The following is a 17,093-nucleotide window of genomic DNA, read 5'->3' as shown; positions in this document are numbered from 1 at the left end:
TCATTCTTCTTGCATCTATATGCCTTCATCTCAGATCATATTTTTTGACTTGAACATAAATCTTTAGTATGAGTTGGCTGGTGACAGATTTGCTTAGCTTTTGTTTGCATTAAAATGTCTACTTTTAACTTCCATTTCCAAAAGATAAGTTTTTTATAGACACAAAATTCTAAGTATGCAGTTATTTTACTTCAACTCTATGAAGATAGAATTTCACTTTCTTCAAGCCAGCATTATTTCTGTTTAAACATTATATGTCAGTCTTAATTATGCTCATTTTAAGATAATCTGTTGTTTGTCTCTGTCTTCTTTAAATATTTTCTCTTTATTTGTGTTTCAACAGCTTTATTGTGATGGACCTGGGTTTGGTTTTCCTCATACCTCACTATGGTTGGCATATATACATACTGCTTCCTACATCTGTGACTTAATGTCCTATGTTACTTTTCAAAATTTCTTGAACATTCTATCTTGAAATACTATTCTGCACTGTTCTTTCTCCTTTATGGGTCTCCAATTAAACATGTTTAATATATTTACTGAATACCTTTTAAATTTGTTCCATCTCTTTCTATATCCTTCATCATTTTGTCTCTCCATACTTCATTCTGGATATTTTTTTTCAGACCCTTCATTTATTTCTCTGACTCTCCTTTCAGTGTGTCTCTTACGCTGCTAATACTATAATTGTTCTTAATTCCGGGTATTGTGTTTTTGAGTTTTAGAGTTTTCATTCTTTTTTTATATTTTCAAATTCTTGACCAAATTTTCAATTTTTTATATTTTCTTGACAATTATAGTCATGATTATTTTATTTTTTAATCTTTTTTTTAATTTATTTCCAGCATAACAGTATTCATTGTTTTTGTACCACACCCAGTGCTCCATGCAATCCGTGCCCTCTCTAATACCCACCACCTGGTTCCCCCAACCTCCCACCCCCCCCACCTCTTCAAACCCTTCAGATTGTTTTTCAGAGTCCATAGTCTCCCATTGTTCACCTCCCCTTCCAATTTCCCCCAACTCCCTTCTCCTAACTCCCCATGATTATTTTAATGTTTACGTCTAATAATGCCATTATCTGGATTTCATGTGGATTTTTTAAATGTCTTTTTTTGTTCCTTGATTTTTAATCATATTATCTTATCTCTTTTTTTTTAAGATTTTATTTATTTATTTGACAGATCACAAGTAGGCAGAGAGGCAGGCAGAGAGAGGAAGGGAATCAGGCTCCCTGCTGAGCAGAGAGCCTGATGCAGGGCTTGATCCCAGGACCCTGGGATCATGATCTGAGCCGAAGGCAGAGGCTTAACCCACTGAGCCACCCAGACACCCCTATTTTATCTCTTTTTAAGCTAGTTATTCTAATTTTTTTTCAGGGAACTATATGTAATACACTGTGGATTTATTTACTTCAGTCCTAGAACGAAGTTATTGTTCTTCATGAAAAAAGTTTTTTTCATTTGTTTTTTTTTCCTGATAAACTGCCAGACAGCAACAAACAACCCCAAATACGTTTAATCCCATTGGTGGTTGAGATTATCAATCTGGACTTCAGTCCCTTAGAGGACTGATCTAGTTTCAATTTGCCCTTACTTGCCTTCTATAGTTCTTGGAGGTCCCTACTTAAGCCTGAGTGGTTTGCTAGGATCTCCTCTCCCTGGAAGCCCCACTTTCAACATTTATATACTTAACCTTATGACTCTGTAGAAAATCTGCCACAAATTTGCCAGCATTTAAGCATTTTATGTGTCTCCTTAGGAATCATCAATTGCTGCTCAAAGAGAAGTAGCCTCAAACATTGGGATTGCCTTCTGGATTTTCTTTTACCCTCTGATCTTTGCTCCACAGCATCTTATAGCATGGCAAGCTCTTTGATGCCTTCAAATAGTATTTTATTTTAAATGATTTTTTTACACTTTTCTAGTTGTTCTAAGTTGGAAGTTTGGTTCAAATTAGCTCATCTCTAAGTGCTGGAAACAAAACTCTAAATTTATTTCTTTTTTCATGCTTAGTTTGGCATAGTCCTTATAATCACTATCTTCTGCACTGTGCTTTCTCTAATGTCTGGAAGATAAGGTAACAAGAACAGGAAAACACATGTAATATGCTTTCCATTAAGTTTTCCAGATGGATGTGTCTGGCCAGCATAGAGTCAGTACCTCAGATAATTTTCTTGTTTTATTATATTACAAGCACACATCATCATCTTATCCCCCTATTTTTGACTATTTGCTCCTTTTTCTGAGGCCCTCAGGTCAGTCACTCTCATATTTCAACCATTCCACTGACAATAGATTCTGGATCCCCACTCCACTATATCTTCGTGTTTTAAATAAATACATATATTTATTAGAGGCAATGTTATTCTGAATATAAATTTAAAAGATAATTGTCTAATCAGAATGCAAACTCTTTAAATTTGAGGTGGACTGGTGAGTAAATAGACTCCTTCTCTCACTGTTGTTTAGCATGCAAAGAGGTGTAAAATATATATATATATATGTCACTTATAAAAATTTCTTAAAATTGGTAATATTCCTGTTTTGACCAAAATAATCTACTTATGGGAATTATTACATGGAAAACAATAAAATATATAGAATGTGTATATAATCTTTTTCATATTAGCTTATTGTAGCAAAACCTTGGATTTGTTAAAATTTGAAACTGTAGGGCGTCTGGGTGGCTCAGTGGGTTGGGCCTCTGCCTTCGGCTCAGGTCATGATCTCAGGGTCCTGGGATCGAGTCCTGTATCCAGCTCTCTGCTTGGAGGGGAGCCTGCTTCTTCCTCTCTCTCTCTGCCTACTTGTGATCTCTCTCTCTGTCAAATAAATAAGCAAAATCTTTAAAAAAATTTTGAAACTGTATTAGTAGGTTAATGTTTGTGACAATTAAGATTTTAACTGAAATGATAATCTAATGTACAAATTATATGAAAATCAGAAATTATTATTTCCACATTTTTAAAATATAAAAAGGTATGTTTCAAATTAATGTTATTTATTTTTTCCTGAGCTTCCAGCTCAATGAAATTAAGCCCTCAGTTCTTGCTCTGGTGAATAAGTTACATTAGTTTTAATTTCTACAGTGTCTTTAAAGAAAAAGCATATTAATTTGACAAATAATAAAAATCTATTAAGTATTTCTGAACATGCAATGGCATAAAAATTTTGTTAAATAAAAAGTGCTGGTTAAAGAGGTTTTTTGCTTATGATCATATTTTATATATATCTATATATAAATGCAGATATCTATATCTGCATAAATGCATAATATATCCCAATAGCATACAAACATAAAATACCGAATATATTCACATATCTTTTCCCCTCATTTGTTTGTTAAAGAAACTGTCATTGCATCTTAATGCTGAAACAAGAACTTAAAAGTCTTTTTTTTAAAGAGTTTATTTATTTATTTGACAGACAGAGATCACAAGGAGGCAGAGAGGCAGGCAGAGAGTGAGAGGGAAACAGGCTCCCCGATGAGCAGAGAGCCTGATGCGGGGCTCGATCCCAGGACCCTGAGATCATGACCTGAGCCGAAGGCAGAGACTTTAACCCACTGAGCCACCCAGGCACCCCAAGAACTTAAAAGTCTTGATCAGACACAGGTTTGATCCTTTTGACAAGACTTCTTCATAGACAGTGCCTATAACATAACACATGATGTCTGATGTGTGTTTGTGTGTGTGTGTGTGTGTGTGTGTGTGTGTGTGTGTGTGTGTGATATTTACCAGCCATTTATCACCATTGTGTAGGTTCCTTACTTAGGAGTTTTAAAATGATGATGCTCAAATTCTATCATGCCTTCTTATATTAGCTAGAATACACTTATAAAAAGAAACCCCATCATCAATAAATTTGCTATCTTTATATACACCTTATACAGAAAAAAGAATAAATATTTGATTCTTCTTCTTTATAAATTTTCATGAAACTAAGTTGACTTACTGACCTTCTCCAAATGTCAACAACAAGGTTTCTTTTTGTTGCTCTTATCATGATGAACTCACCTTTTAACATTTTGATGGGCTTCAAGTCCTCTATAGCAAAAGACTGACAAGTTTTGACTTACGCTTTAAAATATCACTTTGCCGGCTGAGTTAAAAATAGTGAGGGAGCATGGGTGAAAACAGAGGGACCAGTTGGAAGGCAATATAATACAGAAGACTGATGTTGGTAACAACCAGGTTAGTAGTGATAGAGGGGGTAAGAAGTAACTAGACTGGACATATTTTGAGGGCAAGCCAAGAGAATTTTTTGATGTTTGGTGTGAGGTATGAGAGAAAGAGAGTACTCGAGGCTAATTCCAAGTTTTGGACACTAAGCACATGGAATTTCTGGTTGAAATACTTTAATTTCACTTCCATGTGCCATACAACGAAAATATCAGAAGTTGCGAGTAACAGGACTTTTCTGACAGCGGGTCACACTGTGAAAGTAACCACTTCCCAAAGGAGTTAATCCAAGGCCTGTTCATAATTAGTGCATCATGGAGTGACCAGGAATGAATAGATCTTTACTCATAAGCATGCTCTGAGACAATGTGGAGTAATTAATATACAATGTGCAACACACAAACTTAGAGAAACTTAAATGTTAAAACCCAAGAAAATCTGGTTCCTAACCATCTAATTGCTTAATCCTCCCTCCCCCCAAACCACTAGTATTACTACCAACTGGTACATTGTTTCAGCTGAATTCCTCTGAATAGTAAAATATAGATACCCCTAGTGACCCTACTTTGGGAGAGATAATTGCAACAATCTTATTTCTGTAGATTCCAGAAAAAAATTTCCAAATCTTGTCACATAATGAATTAGATATGTTGTGGTGGCAAGTGTGGGGTCCAAAAAAGAAAAACTGAAGGAGTGAATAGTGTGAAATATTAAAAAAAACAACAACAACACATGTTTGGGATCCTGTAAATTTGAATTCCATTAAAATTTATTTCTAAAGTAAAAAAAAAGTTTATATCCATACCCAAGGCCATGATATCTGATAAAGTAGACTTTGGAACAAAGAAAATTAGAGGCATAGAGGATATTACAAAATGGTAGAAGGATAAATCCATCAGCAAGACCAAACAATCTTTAATGTGTACACATCAAAACAACTGAATCTCAAAGTACATGAAGTAAAAACTGATGAGGTTGGAAGGAGAAATGACCATATCCACACTTATTGTTGGGGTCTCAACACCTGTTTTCAGGAAGTAATAGAATTACTAGAGAAAAAATCATCAGCAATATTGAAGAGCTGAATAATGCAATCAATACAGTAGCATAATCTACATGACATATACCAGAATACTCTGCCCAACAACAACAGAGTATACATTTTTTCAAGTTCCCATGCAACTTCATCAAGATAGACCATCTTCTGGGCCATTAAACAAACCTCAACAAATGTAAAAGAACTGAGATAAAGAGTATGTTCTCTGACTATATGGAATCAAACTATATATCAACAACAGAAAGCAAACAGAAAAGTAAACACTTGGAAATTGTAGTTGACATCTATCATTCCAGTTCATTGTTCAGATCCTTGTTTTAAAACCTAGAGGTTAGGGGCACCTGTGTGACTCAGTGGGTTAAGGCCTCTGCCTTCAGCTCAGATCGTGGGCCCAGGGTCCTGGGATCGGGCCCCGCATCAGGCTCTCTGCTCAGGGGTGAGCCTGCTTCCTCCTCTCTCTCTCTGCCTGCCTCTCTGCCTACTTGTGATCTCTCTGTCAAATTTTAAAAAAATTAAAAAAAAAAAACCCTGGAAGTTAGAAATAATGGTCTCCTGAGCTGAAGGACATTTTGTCGTGGACCAGCACGAGAAGTCCCAGGGAAGACCAAGAGAGAATAGTGGGAAGTTAAGAAAAACAAGAGTCAGAAAGCTCGGATTGGGAGGTCTCCATGGGCTGATGACCCAGTGGAGCGCCAACATACATGAGAGACTTTATTTTATAGTTCAATAACAAGAATGTTTATCAAGGAGTTCAAGGTCAGAGGACCACAATTCACACCTCATGGCCTTGCTTAAAAAAAAATGAGTTTACTTAAGCATATTTACAGAGGATCTCAAGGACCATGTCAGCTTGACCCAGAGTGCTTATGTAAGCCTAATCAAATAGTGAGTGAACTGCTGGGATTGAGGGAGATAGTCCTTGGCAAAACTCCCTTGACTGCAAGGACCGTGACAGCTTGTAGCCAATTCCCCACAACATGTCAGGCTGAACAAAAGAAAACTCATTCCGGATACTTCAGAATATTGTTGAGAGCAAGATTAGAAGGAGAGGGGACAGTTTAGAAGGCTGTTACATCAGTCTCACCTGACATTAAAGCTTGTACTATACTAAAAAAGAAAGTACAGCTTGCTGATGTTAATGAAATCAGCTTCATAGTTTATTGGACTTGGGAGGTGAGAGAGAGGTTGCCTTCCAGGTTGTGGTGAAGTTGTTAGATTAAAGAGGTCTGAAAGAAGGCAAGATTCAGATGCCTTTCTAGTGTATAACTCATGAATGTTCATACTTCTGTTCTTTATGAATACCACTCTATTTTCTAAATGGTTCTACATAGTTACCTTCTACTTCATGATTTCCTCCCTGATTATGCCATCTGTCAATAAAGCTCCCATATCTAGACAGGTAGAGAAATTTGCTTTGTGGGGTTTGTATGATTATTCTATCCAGGTAGGTTAACACTTCACTTGCCCTACCATGCTGTTAGACCAAGATGAGGTATATAGTATGAGACCACTGATGTGTCTTCAAATTTGTATGTTTTTTTTCTTAATTTTGAAATTAATTTCATTTTAAATTTATTTTTATTTAAAATAAAAATGATGGTAGCTCTCCTTAAAAAAATAAAGGCAAAGATTCTTCCCAGGGTAATTTTGGCAAAGGGAATCTTCATTATGAACATGTGGATATGAGCTTCATCCTTCCCATCTTCAGGAGGACAATGGAAAGATGGCAATGAGGTGTCCCCAATAAGATTCCCAAATAAGATAGTAAGTGATCAGGCAGCCTAATTTACAACAATCACCCCCTGTGACTCTGAAATATTTTTGTTCTCCATAGTATTTTTCTTCTCTCACTGAAAGTGAAAAGTGATAGAACTGGAATAACAACTGAGCAATTCTAATTGTAGGCCTGGCATTATTGAGGTGAGAGTATATAGAAAGTTTTGTAGCATTTCTATATATTTATGGACACTCCCTTCTACCAACAATTTCTCCACAACACTCTCTCTACTTTCCAATCCAACAAAGCAGTGTGAAATGGCATAATGAATTCCAAGACAGAACATTTCAAGAGAGGGATATGGAGAACACACAGGATGGAAGCTCAGGGGGCTGGTTCAGGATCACAGTAAGTATCCTGACCAAAAAATAGGGAATGCGCAGGAGAGGCAGATCAACGGGAGTTGTGTTGGTCTTATATAGAGATGCTAGGAACTTTGTTGAGGACAAAAGGAGTTAACATCTTTGATCATCTAAGGGTATGTTCACACAAACAATTCAGAAGGAACAGGTTGACTGAAGGGAGGTCACAGGAAGTTGACTAAAGGCAAAGGGGAAACTACTGCCAAGGATACGGAGCAACTCCTCACCAGATGCCACAGTTTGGCTCAAGCTGAGTGAGGAGGTATATACTCTCCAAATTCCTTGTCAGAGGAACACGTAGGGTTTTCAATACATAGGATTTCCTGGAACCTTATTAAAGGAAAATCATTCTAAATATCTAAATTTGATTATTGGGAGTTAAATATTCAAATAGGGAGAATGGAAAATTAGAAAAATCCATGTCTGGTAAAAGAAAAAGTTAAAATCATGTCAATAGTCCCGACATTGGAAACCTTTTAAAGCTCAGTGGAAGGTTGGAATAGAACACCAATTTGGGTCTATTCTACAGTCTTAATGCCGTGTTGTCTCCCTTCTTTCCCTTAGATTCATCCTTTGATTTCGTATGGAATAAAGTATAACAAGAAATGGCTAATAAATTCAATCCAAAGCCATTGCAGTGTCCCCTTTACCATGGTCAATGTCAGAGAGGATGGTGAAGCCAGATGAGTGGGCACAGGGAAGAGGGGGAGATAGCTCAGCAGGGGCCACTGACCTCTGACACTTGATGTTGCCTTCAATCCCTGTAGTTCCATTACTTTAAAGACCAAGCCCAGTTCTTTATTCAGGATGTTAGTGCTGCCTCTGCATTGAATGATACCAACTACAAGATTTGTGATGAGAAAAATCAAAAGGTATGTGTTGAGGATATTACCCATGCCCAGTTCCAGTGCAGAAAGACAGGCCAGTGGCCAGTCATCTTAAAATGAGAGTTTTTAGTGCTTACCCCACCTCTCCTTCTTATAGCTATCTATGCATGTCAATCCCTCTGCTGTACCCTACTCTATACAGAATAAATTGGAGCCAGAAGAAATGGAGCAGCTAAAGGTAATGAAGACTCAAGGTCCATTGTATGCCATACCCAGACCTACCTCTTCTTCCCCCAGCTCCCAATTTCCCTATCACCATGACAGACTCACAGTGGCTCTCACTGTGTTTCTCTGCAGCTGACCATGAGCAAATGCTGTATATCTCCCATAAAGCTCTTGACCTCCATAAACTCCACTTTGACCCAGGTGCAACTGATGGCAAATAACTGCTATTCTAGGGGTCTGCCTGGAAGGGAGACTGAAGAATGGTAATGAGGGAAAGGTTGGTGCTGGCCCTGTATCCCTCTCAGTCTTCTGATGCCTCCTCTCATCTTTTTGAAAAGTTGATGGACCATGATATAGATATAATCCTGAATTGAAGAAACTACATGGCTGCCACCCTGCAGATAGTCAAAGGGAATTTTCCCAAGGTGAAGCCTTATGTCCACTGCTGGTATTATGGTACAGGGTGGAACACAGGGTGTAGAGGGAAGATTTGTCTCTGAGGCCATGGATAGTAACTGTCACTCTAAGTTCTTCCCCAAAAACTTTTGTCCTTGAACTTGTGCAAGAACAAACTTTACCAGCTGGATGGCTTGTCTGACATTCTACAGATAGTCCCCACAGTAAATATCCTGAACCTCTCCAAAAATGAGTTGGGAAGAGAGAACCAGATTAAAGTTGGGGTTGACAGTGGGTGGTAGTGCTCATCAGTGATGAGAGGAGTCAGGAGAAGATACCAGAGCAGAAGGAGGGCCCAGGTGTCTATTCATGGGACATTTTTCTAGTTTCTTTCTCATATTTTTCAGGTACCATCAGTCTGGGAGTTAGGCAAGATGAAAGGGCTGAAGCTTGAAGAGCTGTGGCTAAAAGAGAACCCTCTGTGTGGCATCTTCCCAAACCAGTCCACCTGTGTAATGTCTGTAGTAACTTCTGTCACCCCTCCTGGGGAACTTTGTAACTTGGGAGCCTGAATTACCCCCTCTAGGAGGGGGTCCCCTCTCTCCTCTCTCTGTGTCCCTTACCTGTGCTTAGAGGTCTTTTCCTTCCAATGACCTGCTCACTTGTTCTTCTGATCTGGGCTGTTTCCCCACTCTGCACCCAACTGTCTCTAGCATTTCTTCCCATGAGAATGCTCCAGGAAGCACGGATCCTCCTCTCCAGGACCAGAAGTGATCATCTTGAGCCAGATGCAAATACCTGAAATGACAAGGGTCCTCCAGCCCATGGCCTCATGCTGAGACAGGCCTTCCTACTCCCTGTTGAGATGGGGCTTCCCTCCTCACCCCAAGAGGAGAAACAAATGGGTCCCCTCTCTAATTCTAGGCTGCCTGCCCCATGCTGAGGGCCAAGGTTCTGGGGGTGGGTGGGGAGGCTCTTCCTCAAGGTCCTGTTCCTCTGGCCCAATGTTAGGAACTGGGCCTTCCTTGGGAGAAACCAGGGTTGCCTGAATCGGGGAGCCAGAAATGGGTGACTGCCAGTGGGCAGAGGGCTTTCTGAAGCAGTAATGGAAGGTAGAGGGCAGAGGTCCTTGAGGAGAGAGGACAGGCCTCTCAGATGCACTTCTTCCTCTCTTCCCTCCACATATCACATCATCCTGACTGGTCCTTCAGAGAAGCCTTGGGCAGCCTGACATGACAATAATCCTTCAGGCTAGGAACTGACTGAGAGAAGCACAGGTGCATTGGGGCCATCAGGAGGGAAGGTGGTGATCATAAGAGGGTTCCCCACACCCTCAGCTCCATTCTGACCTGGGGCTTCATCCTCTACTCCTGGGGAAGGTCTCCTGCTCCCACGGCTGCCATGTTCCCCATCCCCATCTCAGACTGAGCTCACACAGGTGACAAAGTTTCAGCTAGCACCAGTAGACCCCCAGCCCAACACTACATGTTTTCCATTCCTTCCTTGTGTGCCAGGGCCAACCAGGGCAGATGAAGGAAAGGGCTGCAGCCAGGGAGCCGTTTTCTCCTTCTCTCTTCTTCCCTGACTCCCACCACCAGGGTAGAGCTTCTTTCCCTTCCATTTGCTTTGTTTTCTCTTCCTTCGTCTCTGCTCCCTATGTCTCTCTTACATCTCCCCTCTTACCTTCACTCCCTCTTCTGTCTTCATCCACATCCCTCTCCCTCCCTGCCTCTTAGGTCTTGCCTCACTTACCTCCCTGCCCCAATATTCTGGGCCATCCCTGGGGGGTATCATGGTCCTGCAGAATGCTGCACCCCTAGGAGGTAGCAGAGCACAAGTTTTCCACCCCATTCCCTTTTCTTTCTGGAGCCTTTAGTGGATACTTGGAGGAAGGAAGGGAGATGGGGAGGGGAAGGCAGCCCTGGAGCCTGGGATTCTGGTAGCACTGAAGAAGGGAGTCAGGGCAGTCTAGGTGAGAATTACCCAGGAAGAAGGAAAGACGGAGAACCTTTACAACCTAAACTGCAATTTATTTCTTTCTATTTTTGGTCTTGAACAGTGCCATCAAGGATTGCTTCTCCACATTGTTATGTCTTGTAGGTGCCTACATTCATCATTGTCTCCTCCTATTAACATTGATGACCTCCACACCAGCCCTGAAGCTTTTGGGGACTTATACAGGTTATATTTTTTTATCTGACCCTTAGCCCATTGAGGTATATAGAATCCTGACAAGAGCATGACTGTTCTTCCTGGAAAATGTACACACACACACACACACACACACACACACACACACACACACAGAGTCATTTACCTATTTACCTAAAGTTGCATATAATAATGGAGATTTACAGGATCGTATGTTGAAGACTCCTACTGTAGTCTTGCTGATAGAATTTTGGGAGCCATTTCACCCATGACCTCTGGCTCTTTTCCCCCCTGTGCCTATACATGCCCTTTTTCACCAATTGCAACCTCCGTGGTCTCCACTTCTGATTTCCTCTTCCCTTCTTCAGGATGGCCAGGTGTTACCAACAAGAACTGTGATTTTCATTGAAACCTCCAATGCCCTGTAAGGTGAGGATGAACCAAGCATGATTTGGGATGTTGCAAGGGAGTCTTTGTCTACCACATAGTTTCAAGGTGTCTTTTGATTCCAGGAAAGCTATAAAGGATCTGAGATTCTTAAGAATTTAATCCTTCAATTCCTGCTTCAGTAAGTACCCTTGGGACCATAAGGCGCAACAGGGCTGGAATGGTCCACCCAAGCATAGCTCTGCTCATGGGTTGAGGGGAGCTTTCAAGTCCCCATGGGGGCCCAAACTACAGAGATAGCCTATTTACTATCTTTGTTCCTCTTCATGTGTTACTTGATCTATGACTCAGGAGACTGATAGGATCTTCTCAGTGCTTACCACAATGAGGGGTGCTTTTCCCTGACCATTTCCTTCAACCTTGAATATGCAACCTTGTGAGTATCAGAGCTCAGATTCTGTTCCTGGGCCATGTGTCTCCCCAGCAAACACAGATCAGCTTCTGGAAACATCTACACTGCCTAACCACCACCTCCCTTTCCTCTTTTTTCCCCTAGAAACATCTTGGAAGAATACTTCAAGGACAGCAGGGATATTAAGAAGGTCAAGAACCCTGGTAAATGTTAAAAGCAAGAAGATCAGCATGGAAAAAGGGGCATGAAGAGAACATACACAGGGGCCAAGGGCCTGAGGTTTCTTTCTGTTTCCCCCACAAACCTGCAGGTTCAGCTGCTAAAACATGCAAAGTATGACATTGTTGACTCCCTCAATATGTTGCCTAAAACTCAGCATGGCCTTAACTCCTATGTGGTAGACCTGAGCATCCAGATGGTGAACAGGTGTTTCCTCCCTTGGGCAGACCAAGAAATTCAGAATGGGTAAGAGGTTCAGAAGGATACCGAGAGCCTTAGTAACTGTTCTTGCCTTTCGGGAAACAATGCTCTGTTTTTATGTCAATGGGGTTTTTAAGGAAGGTACGGATCTATAGAGTCCCCTCCCCAGATATCTCACTATATCCTTCCCCTGGCTGGACTACCTCCCAATTTTCCCAGCTTTCCAAGTTACTCCTTCCCCTCCCCTCCCCTCCCTTCCCCTCCTCTCCCTTTCCTTTCTCTTCCCTTTCTTTCCCTTCCCTTCCCTCCCCTTCCCTCCCCTTCTCCTCTCCCCTCCCCTTCTCCCCTCCCCTTCCCTTCCTTCCCCTTCCCTCCACTTCTCTCCCCTCCCCTCCCCTCCCCTCTCCTTCCCTTCCAATCTTTTCCCTTCCCTTTTTATTCCTTTGTGTTCTCCCATCCCCACCTTGCCCCCAGACTATCCTGGTCTGACACACATCCATGCCTTTCTGACTCAACACAGCTCACATGTTAGAGGCACAGTCTGTGGCATTTTATAGCTCTCATCTCAGTTCCTTACTTGGTGACCTTGAGCTGATTATCTAATCTTTCAGTTTCCTCACTTGCAAAACAGGCTAGTAATACGCTTATCTTGGGCTGCTTTAAAAAATGAATGAAGTGAACATGAATTTGTCAAAGGATCTGATACATGTTGGGGGTCCTACCCCTGGGAGTTGATTATCCCTACTGTTACCCTCTCAGTCCTTGAAACACCCTCCTATCTCCAGTGAAAAACTGTCCCTGTCTGGCTCCCATCAGGGTACTGCAAGACTATCAAGTAAGCCCCTGAAAGGGGAATACTGCTTGTGTGAAAAATATATACAACTCTAAGGGGATATTGCTGTTTGTTCTCATTGAAGTAGAAAGAAATTCTCAAGGTTCTGTCCATGCTTTCACCCTGACCTTCATCTTGACTTCTGATAGCAATTCCAGGTAAGTGCTGTGTTGTATGTACAACATGGAACAAACACCCATCCCAGTCTGAGGACAATGTTGTAGGAATCTAGTGGTACAGCCTAGAAGTTTCCTCAGTGGAAAGCCAACAGGTAGACCTAAGGAGAGGTCTAGGATCGTGGTTAAGAGTGTGGACTCGGGAGTCAGAACACCAGATTCTTTTCTTGACCTCAACACTCACTAGCTAGCTGAGTGACCTTGGTCAAATTATAATACCTCAGTGACTCACTGTCTTACTTTGAAAATGAGGATTGAAGTATCCATTCCTTGTGTCTCTGTAAAAGGTAAATACATTAGAATTAAATCTATAAATCTAGTGAAGCTGGTAGACAATCCCTCCAAAAATTATCTCTGTGGGCGGGCCAGAGGTACCAGCCAAGGAATCCAGAGATCAGGCACAGCAGGGATATGAAAGGAATCTGCTTGCTGAGTGGCAATGGGAGCAAGAGGGTTGTTGGGGGTAGGGTTGTCCATTTCTCCAGTTATCTAAGGGTTCAACTTTTCTCTAGTCTATGCATTGTGAATGATGAACTGATTGTGGGGAATGCCAGGACCAAAGAAACTCAGAATGCCATCTCCATTCCAGTTCCCTCACCCTCTGCAAGCTGCATGCCTATCTTCTCCCAGAAACAGCAGGAAATGATGCAGGCTTTCTCTGCTTAGTCTAGGACAAACCTCCAGTGGTCTCAGAAGTGAGTCTTTAGATTCTCTAGGGATAGGAGAGAGCTGGGAGGAATGAAGGAGTGAAGGAATTAATAATAGGAACTTATAGTTAATTTGTACAAAATAACTATTTGGATGTTGTGCTTCCAAAAAAGTAAGCTCATGAAAAATATATATTAATTTATTGTGATATATGTAAATAATTTTAAAACAATATAATGTTCAGATGACATGAGCATGTATATATAAAATCCTAAGGAAACTACGAAAAAACTATTAGAATTAATAAACAAATTCAACATTGTTAATGGATACAAAATCAATATACACAAATAAATTTTAATACCATACACTAGTAATGAACTGCCAGAAAACGAAATTAAGTAAATAATTCCATTTATAATAATGTTAAAAAATAACATACTTAGGAAACAGACCCATAAATACAGAGAACAAATGGATGGTTACCAGAAGGGAGGAGGGAGGGGAGGTGGTCAAAATGGGTGAAGGGGAGTGGGAGGTGCAGGCTTCCCACTGTGGAATGAATAAGTCACAGGGCTAAAAGGTACAGCATAGGAAATATGGTCAATGTATTATAATAGCATTGTATAGGGACAGATGGTAGCTACAGTTATGGTGAGTATAGTATAATGTATAGACTTGTCAAAGCACTATGTTGTACACCTGAAACTACTATAACATTGTGCATCAATAATACTTCAATAAAAAAATTAAATAACATACTTAGGAATCAAATTTAACAAAAGAAATATAAAATGTGTACTCCAAAATCTGCAAAACATTGTTGAAGTAAATTTTAAGAGGCCTAAATAAGTAGAAAGAATCCCATGCCCCTGAATCAGAAGACTTAATATTGTTAAGATGGCAATATACCCCAAAATAATATACAGATTCAGCGCAATCCATATCAAAATCCCAGCTTGTTTCTTTTAGAAATTGATGAGTTAATCCTAAAATTCATATGAAAATGCAATGGACCCCGAATAGATAAAATGTTCTTGAAGAACAAAGGTGGAAGACTCATAATTCCATAAAAAACTTACTACTAAGCTAAAGTTATCAATACTACATGGAACTGACTTAAAGATATCATATAGATTAATTAATAGAATTAAAGTTCACACGCACACACACACACGCACACACACACACACACACACACCCTCACCTTTATGGACAATTTATTTTCAACCAGAGTGCTAAAAACATTCAGTGTAAAGAATAGTCTTTTCAACAACTAGCTAAGGAACAACTGGACCTCCACTCACAAAAGAATCAGTGTGTACCCCTATCTCACACCATATACAAACATAAATTACTATAAAAATCTTTTGAAAGATGTCTGTGCCTGCTGCTCCTTCCTGTAGCTACCCTCTGCTTTCTCACCACCCATCACAGCCCTCCTGCACTCCAGCTGCATCCTGTCTTGTGTTGCCACCATTTTCCACCCAGGCCTCACTGCTATGACTCCTACCAGAGCCAGATCCTGCTGGATCCATGTGGGCATGTGGAGATGGGGCCCCCAGAGCCCATTCTGGGAGTTACAGAAGCCTTTAAGAGAGACACCAACAGCAAAATAAATAAATAAATAAATAAATAAAAATAAATAAATAAAAATTGGAATATGGTGCCTACCCAGATGATATGGAAAGCCTTATGTGCTCCCTATTATCCAGAAGGCAAAGATCAAAATTGCTGCAAAAAAATGTAGACAAAGAATACCTGCCCATCATGGGAGTTGCTGAATTTTGCAAGGCATTTGTAGAACTAGCCCTGGATGAGAACAATGAAGTCTTGAAAAGTAGCCAGTATGTCACTAAGCAGGCCATTTCTGGAACCAGGACCTTGAGAATTAGAGACGATTTACTGCAAGGTTTTTTAAGTTCAGCCGAGATGTCTTTCTGCCCAAACCATCCTAGGGAAATCATACACCTATCTTCAGGGACGCTGGCATGCAGTTGCATGGTTATTGATACTAAGACCCCAAGACGTGCAGCTGTGACTTCATAAGCACTCTAGAGGACATTTAAAAAATGCTACAGCAAAATGTTCTTCTGCATGTCTGTGCCCATAATCCCACAGGAATGGACTTTCACCCTGAGCAATGGAAGGAAATAGCAACTGTGGTGAAGAAAAACAATATCTTTGTATTCTTTGGCATGGCCTACCAAGGCTTTGCCAGTGGTGATGGCAACAAGGATGCCTGGGATACATGCCACTTCATCTTCATTGAACAGGGAATTAATGTTTGTCTCTGCCAATCCTATGCAAAGAACACAGGCTTATACAGTGAGCATGTGGGAACCTTCACTGTGGTCTGTAAAGATACTGATGAAGCCAAAAGAGTGGAGTCACAGTTGAAGATCTTGCCTCTCCCATGTATCCCAACCCTCCAGTCAGTGGGATTTGGATTGCATTGATCATTCTGACCAGCCCTGACATGTGAAAACAATGGTTGCAGGAAGTAACAGGCATGGGCCACCACATCACTAGCATGTGGACTCAGCTGGTCTCCAGCCTCAAGAAGGAGGGCTTCCTCCACTTCTGCCAGCACATCACTGACCAGATTGGCATGTTTCGTTTCACAGGACTAAAGCCTAAACAGGTGGAGAGGCTGACCAAGGAGTTCTCCACCTACATGACAAAGGATGGCCACATCTCTGTGGCAGGGGTCACCTTGGACAACGTGGGCTATCTTGCCCATGCCATTCACCAGGTCACCAAAGTAATTTCCCTGGTGAAAAGAAACACAGACAACCTTCCTGTCTACAGCATTTGCTGTTGTGAGATTCACATTGAGGGAGAAGGAGGGTGGATGGTTGTGAGCAGGTCATTTCTTTCAACCACAGTAATTAACACTCAACCACTGAATCTGTTTATCAGAAAAGAACATGTAGTGAAATAGGGCAGAGGCATCTGTGGCTGATGCCTGAAACTCTGTCTCTCAAAACCAAACTCCTGCTCATCTTTAACTCCAGCTGTTCCAAAAGAGTTTACATGTACAAGAAAGACATAGCCTGAGGGAGTAAAGATGGCTGAGAAGTAGCAGGCTGAGACTACTTCAGGTATCGGGAGATCAGCTAGATAGCTTATCTAAAGATTGCAAACACCTACAAATCCAATGGGAGATCGAAGAGAAGAAGAACAGCAATTCTAGAAACAGAAAATCAACCACTTTCTGAAAGGTAGGACTGGAGGAGA

At 40.9% G+C, this 17,093-nt stretch overlaps 2 protein-coding genes and 1 pseudogene across 2 annotated transcripts in view; all 3 read left to right on the top strand.

The window, feature by feature from the left end:
* The window catches only part of LOC111139896 (nuclear RNA export factor 2-like), a 121,717-nt gene extending 107,813 nt beyond the window's left edge, over positions 1 to 13,904 (top strand). Inside the window, 8 exon segments of the mRNA XM_022492322.1 lie at positions 627 to 658; positions 11,474 to 11,549; positions 11,697 to 11,801; positions 11,922 to 11,988; positions 12,088 to 12,192; positions 12,293 to 12,338; positions 13,115 to 13,187; positions 13,718 to 13,904. Of these exon segments, the coding sequence (XP_022348030.1) occupies positions 627 to 658; positions 11,474 to 11,549; positions 11,697 to 11,801; positions 11,922 to 11,988; positions 12,088 to 12,192; positions 12,293 to 12,338; positions 13,115 to 13,187; positions 13,718 to 13,904 (691 nt within the window).
* Positions 6,712 to 11,406, top strand: LOC111139886 (nuclear RNA export factor 5-like). The gene is given in 10 exon segments (XM_022492309.1): positions 6,712 to 6,732; positions 7,944 to 8,039; positions 8,147 to 8,257; positions 8,364 to 8,444; positions 8,564 to 8,576; positions 8,579 to 8,634; positions 8,770 to 8,852; positions 8,970 to 9,105; positions 9,235 to 9,339; positions 11,347 to 11,406. Coding segments are annotated over 10 exon segments (762 nt in total).
* Positions 13,905 to 14,489: 585 nt separating the features above from the next.
* Positions 14,490 to 16,904, top strand: LOC111139895 (annotated as a pseudogene).
* The last annotated feature ends 189 nt before the right edge of the window (positions 16,905 to 17,093 follow it).

This window comes from Enhydra lutris, unplaced genomic scaffold, assembly GCF_002288905.1.
Source record: "Enhydra lutris kenyoni isolate GAN:26980312 unplaced genomic scaffold, ASM228890v2 scaffoldscaffold123, whole genome shotgun sequence".
NCBI classification, from domain to species: domain Eukaryota; kingdom Metazoa; phylum Chordata; class Mammalia; order Carnivora; family Mustelidae; genus Enhydra; species Enhydra lutris.
Note: the sequence above shows the minus strand (reverse complement) of the source record. Positions and strands in the feature narration are given on the sequence as shown.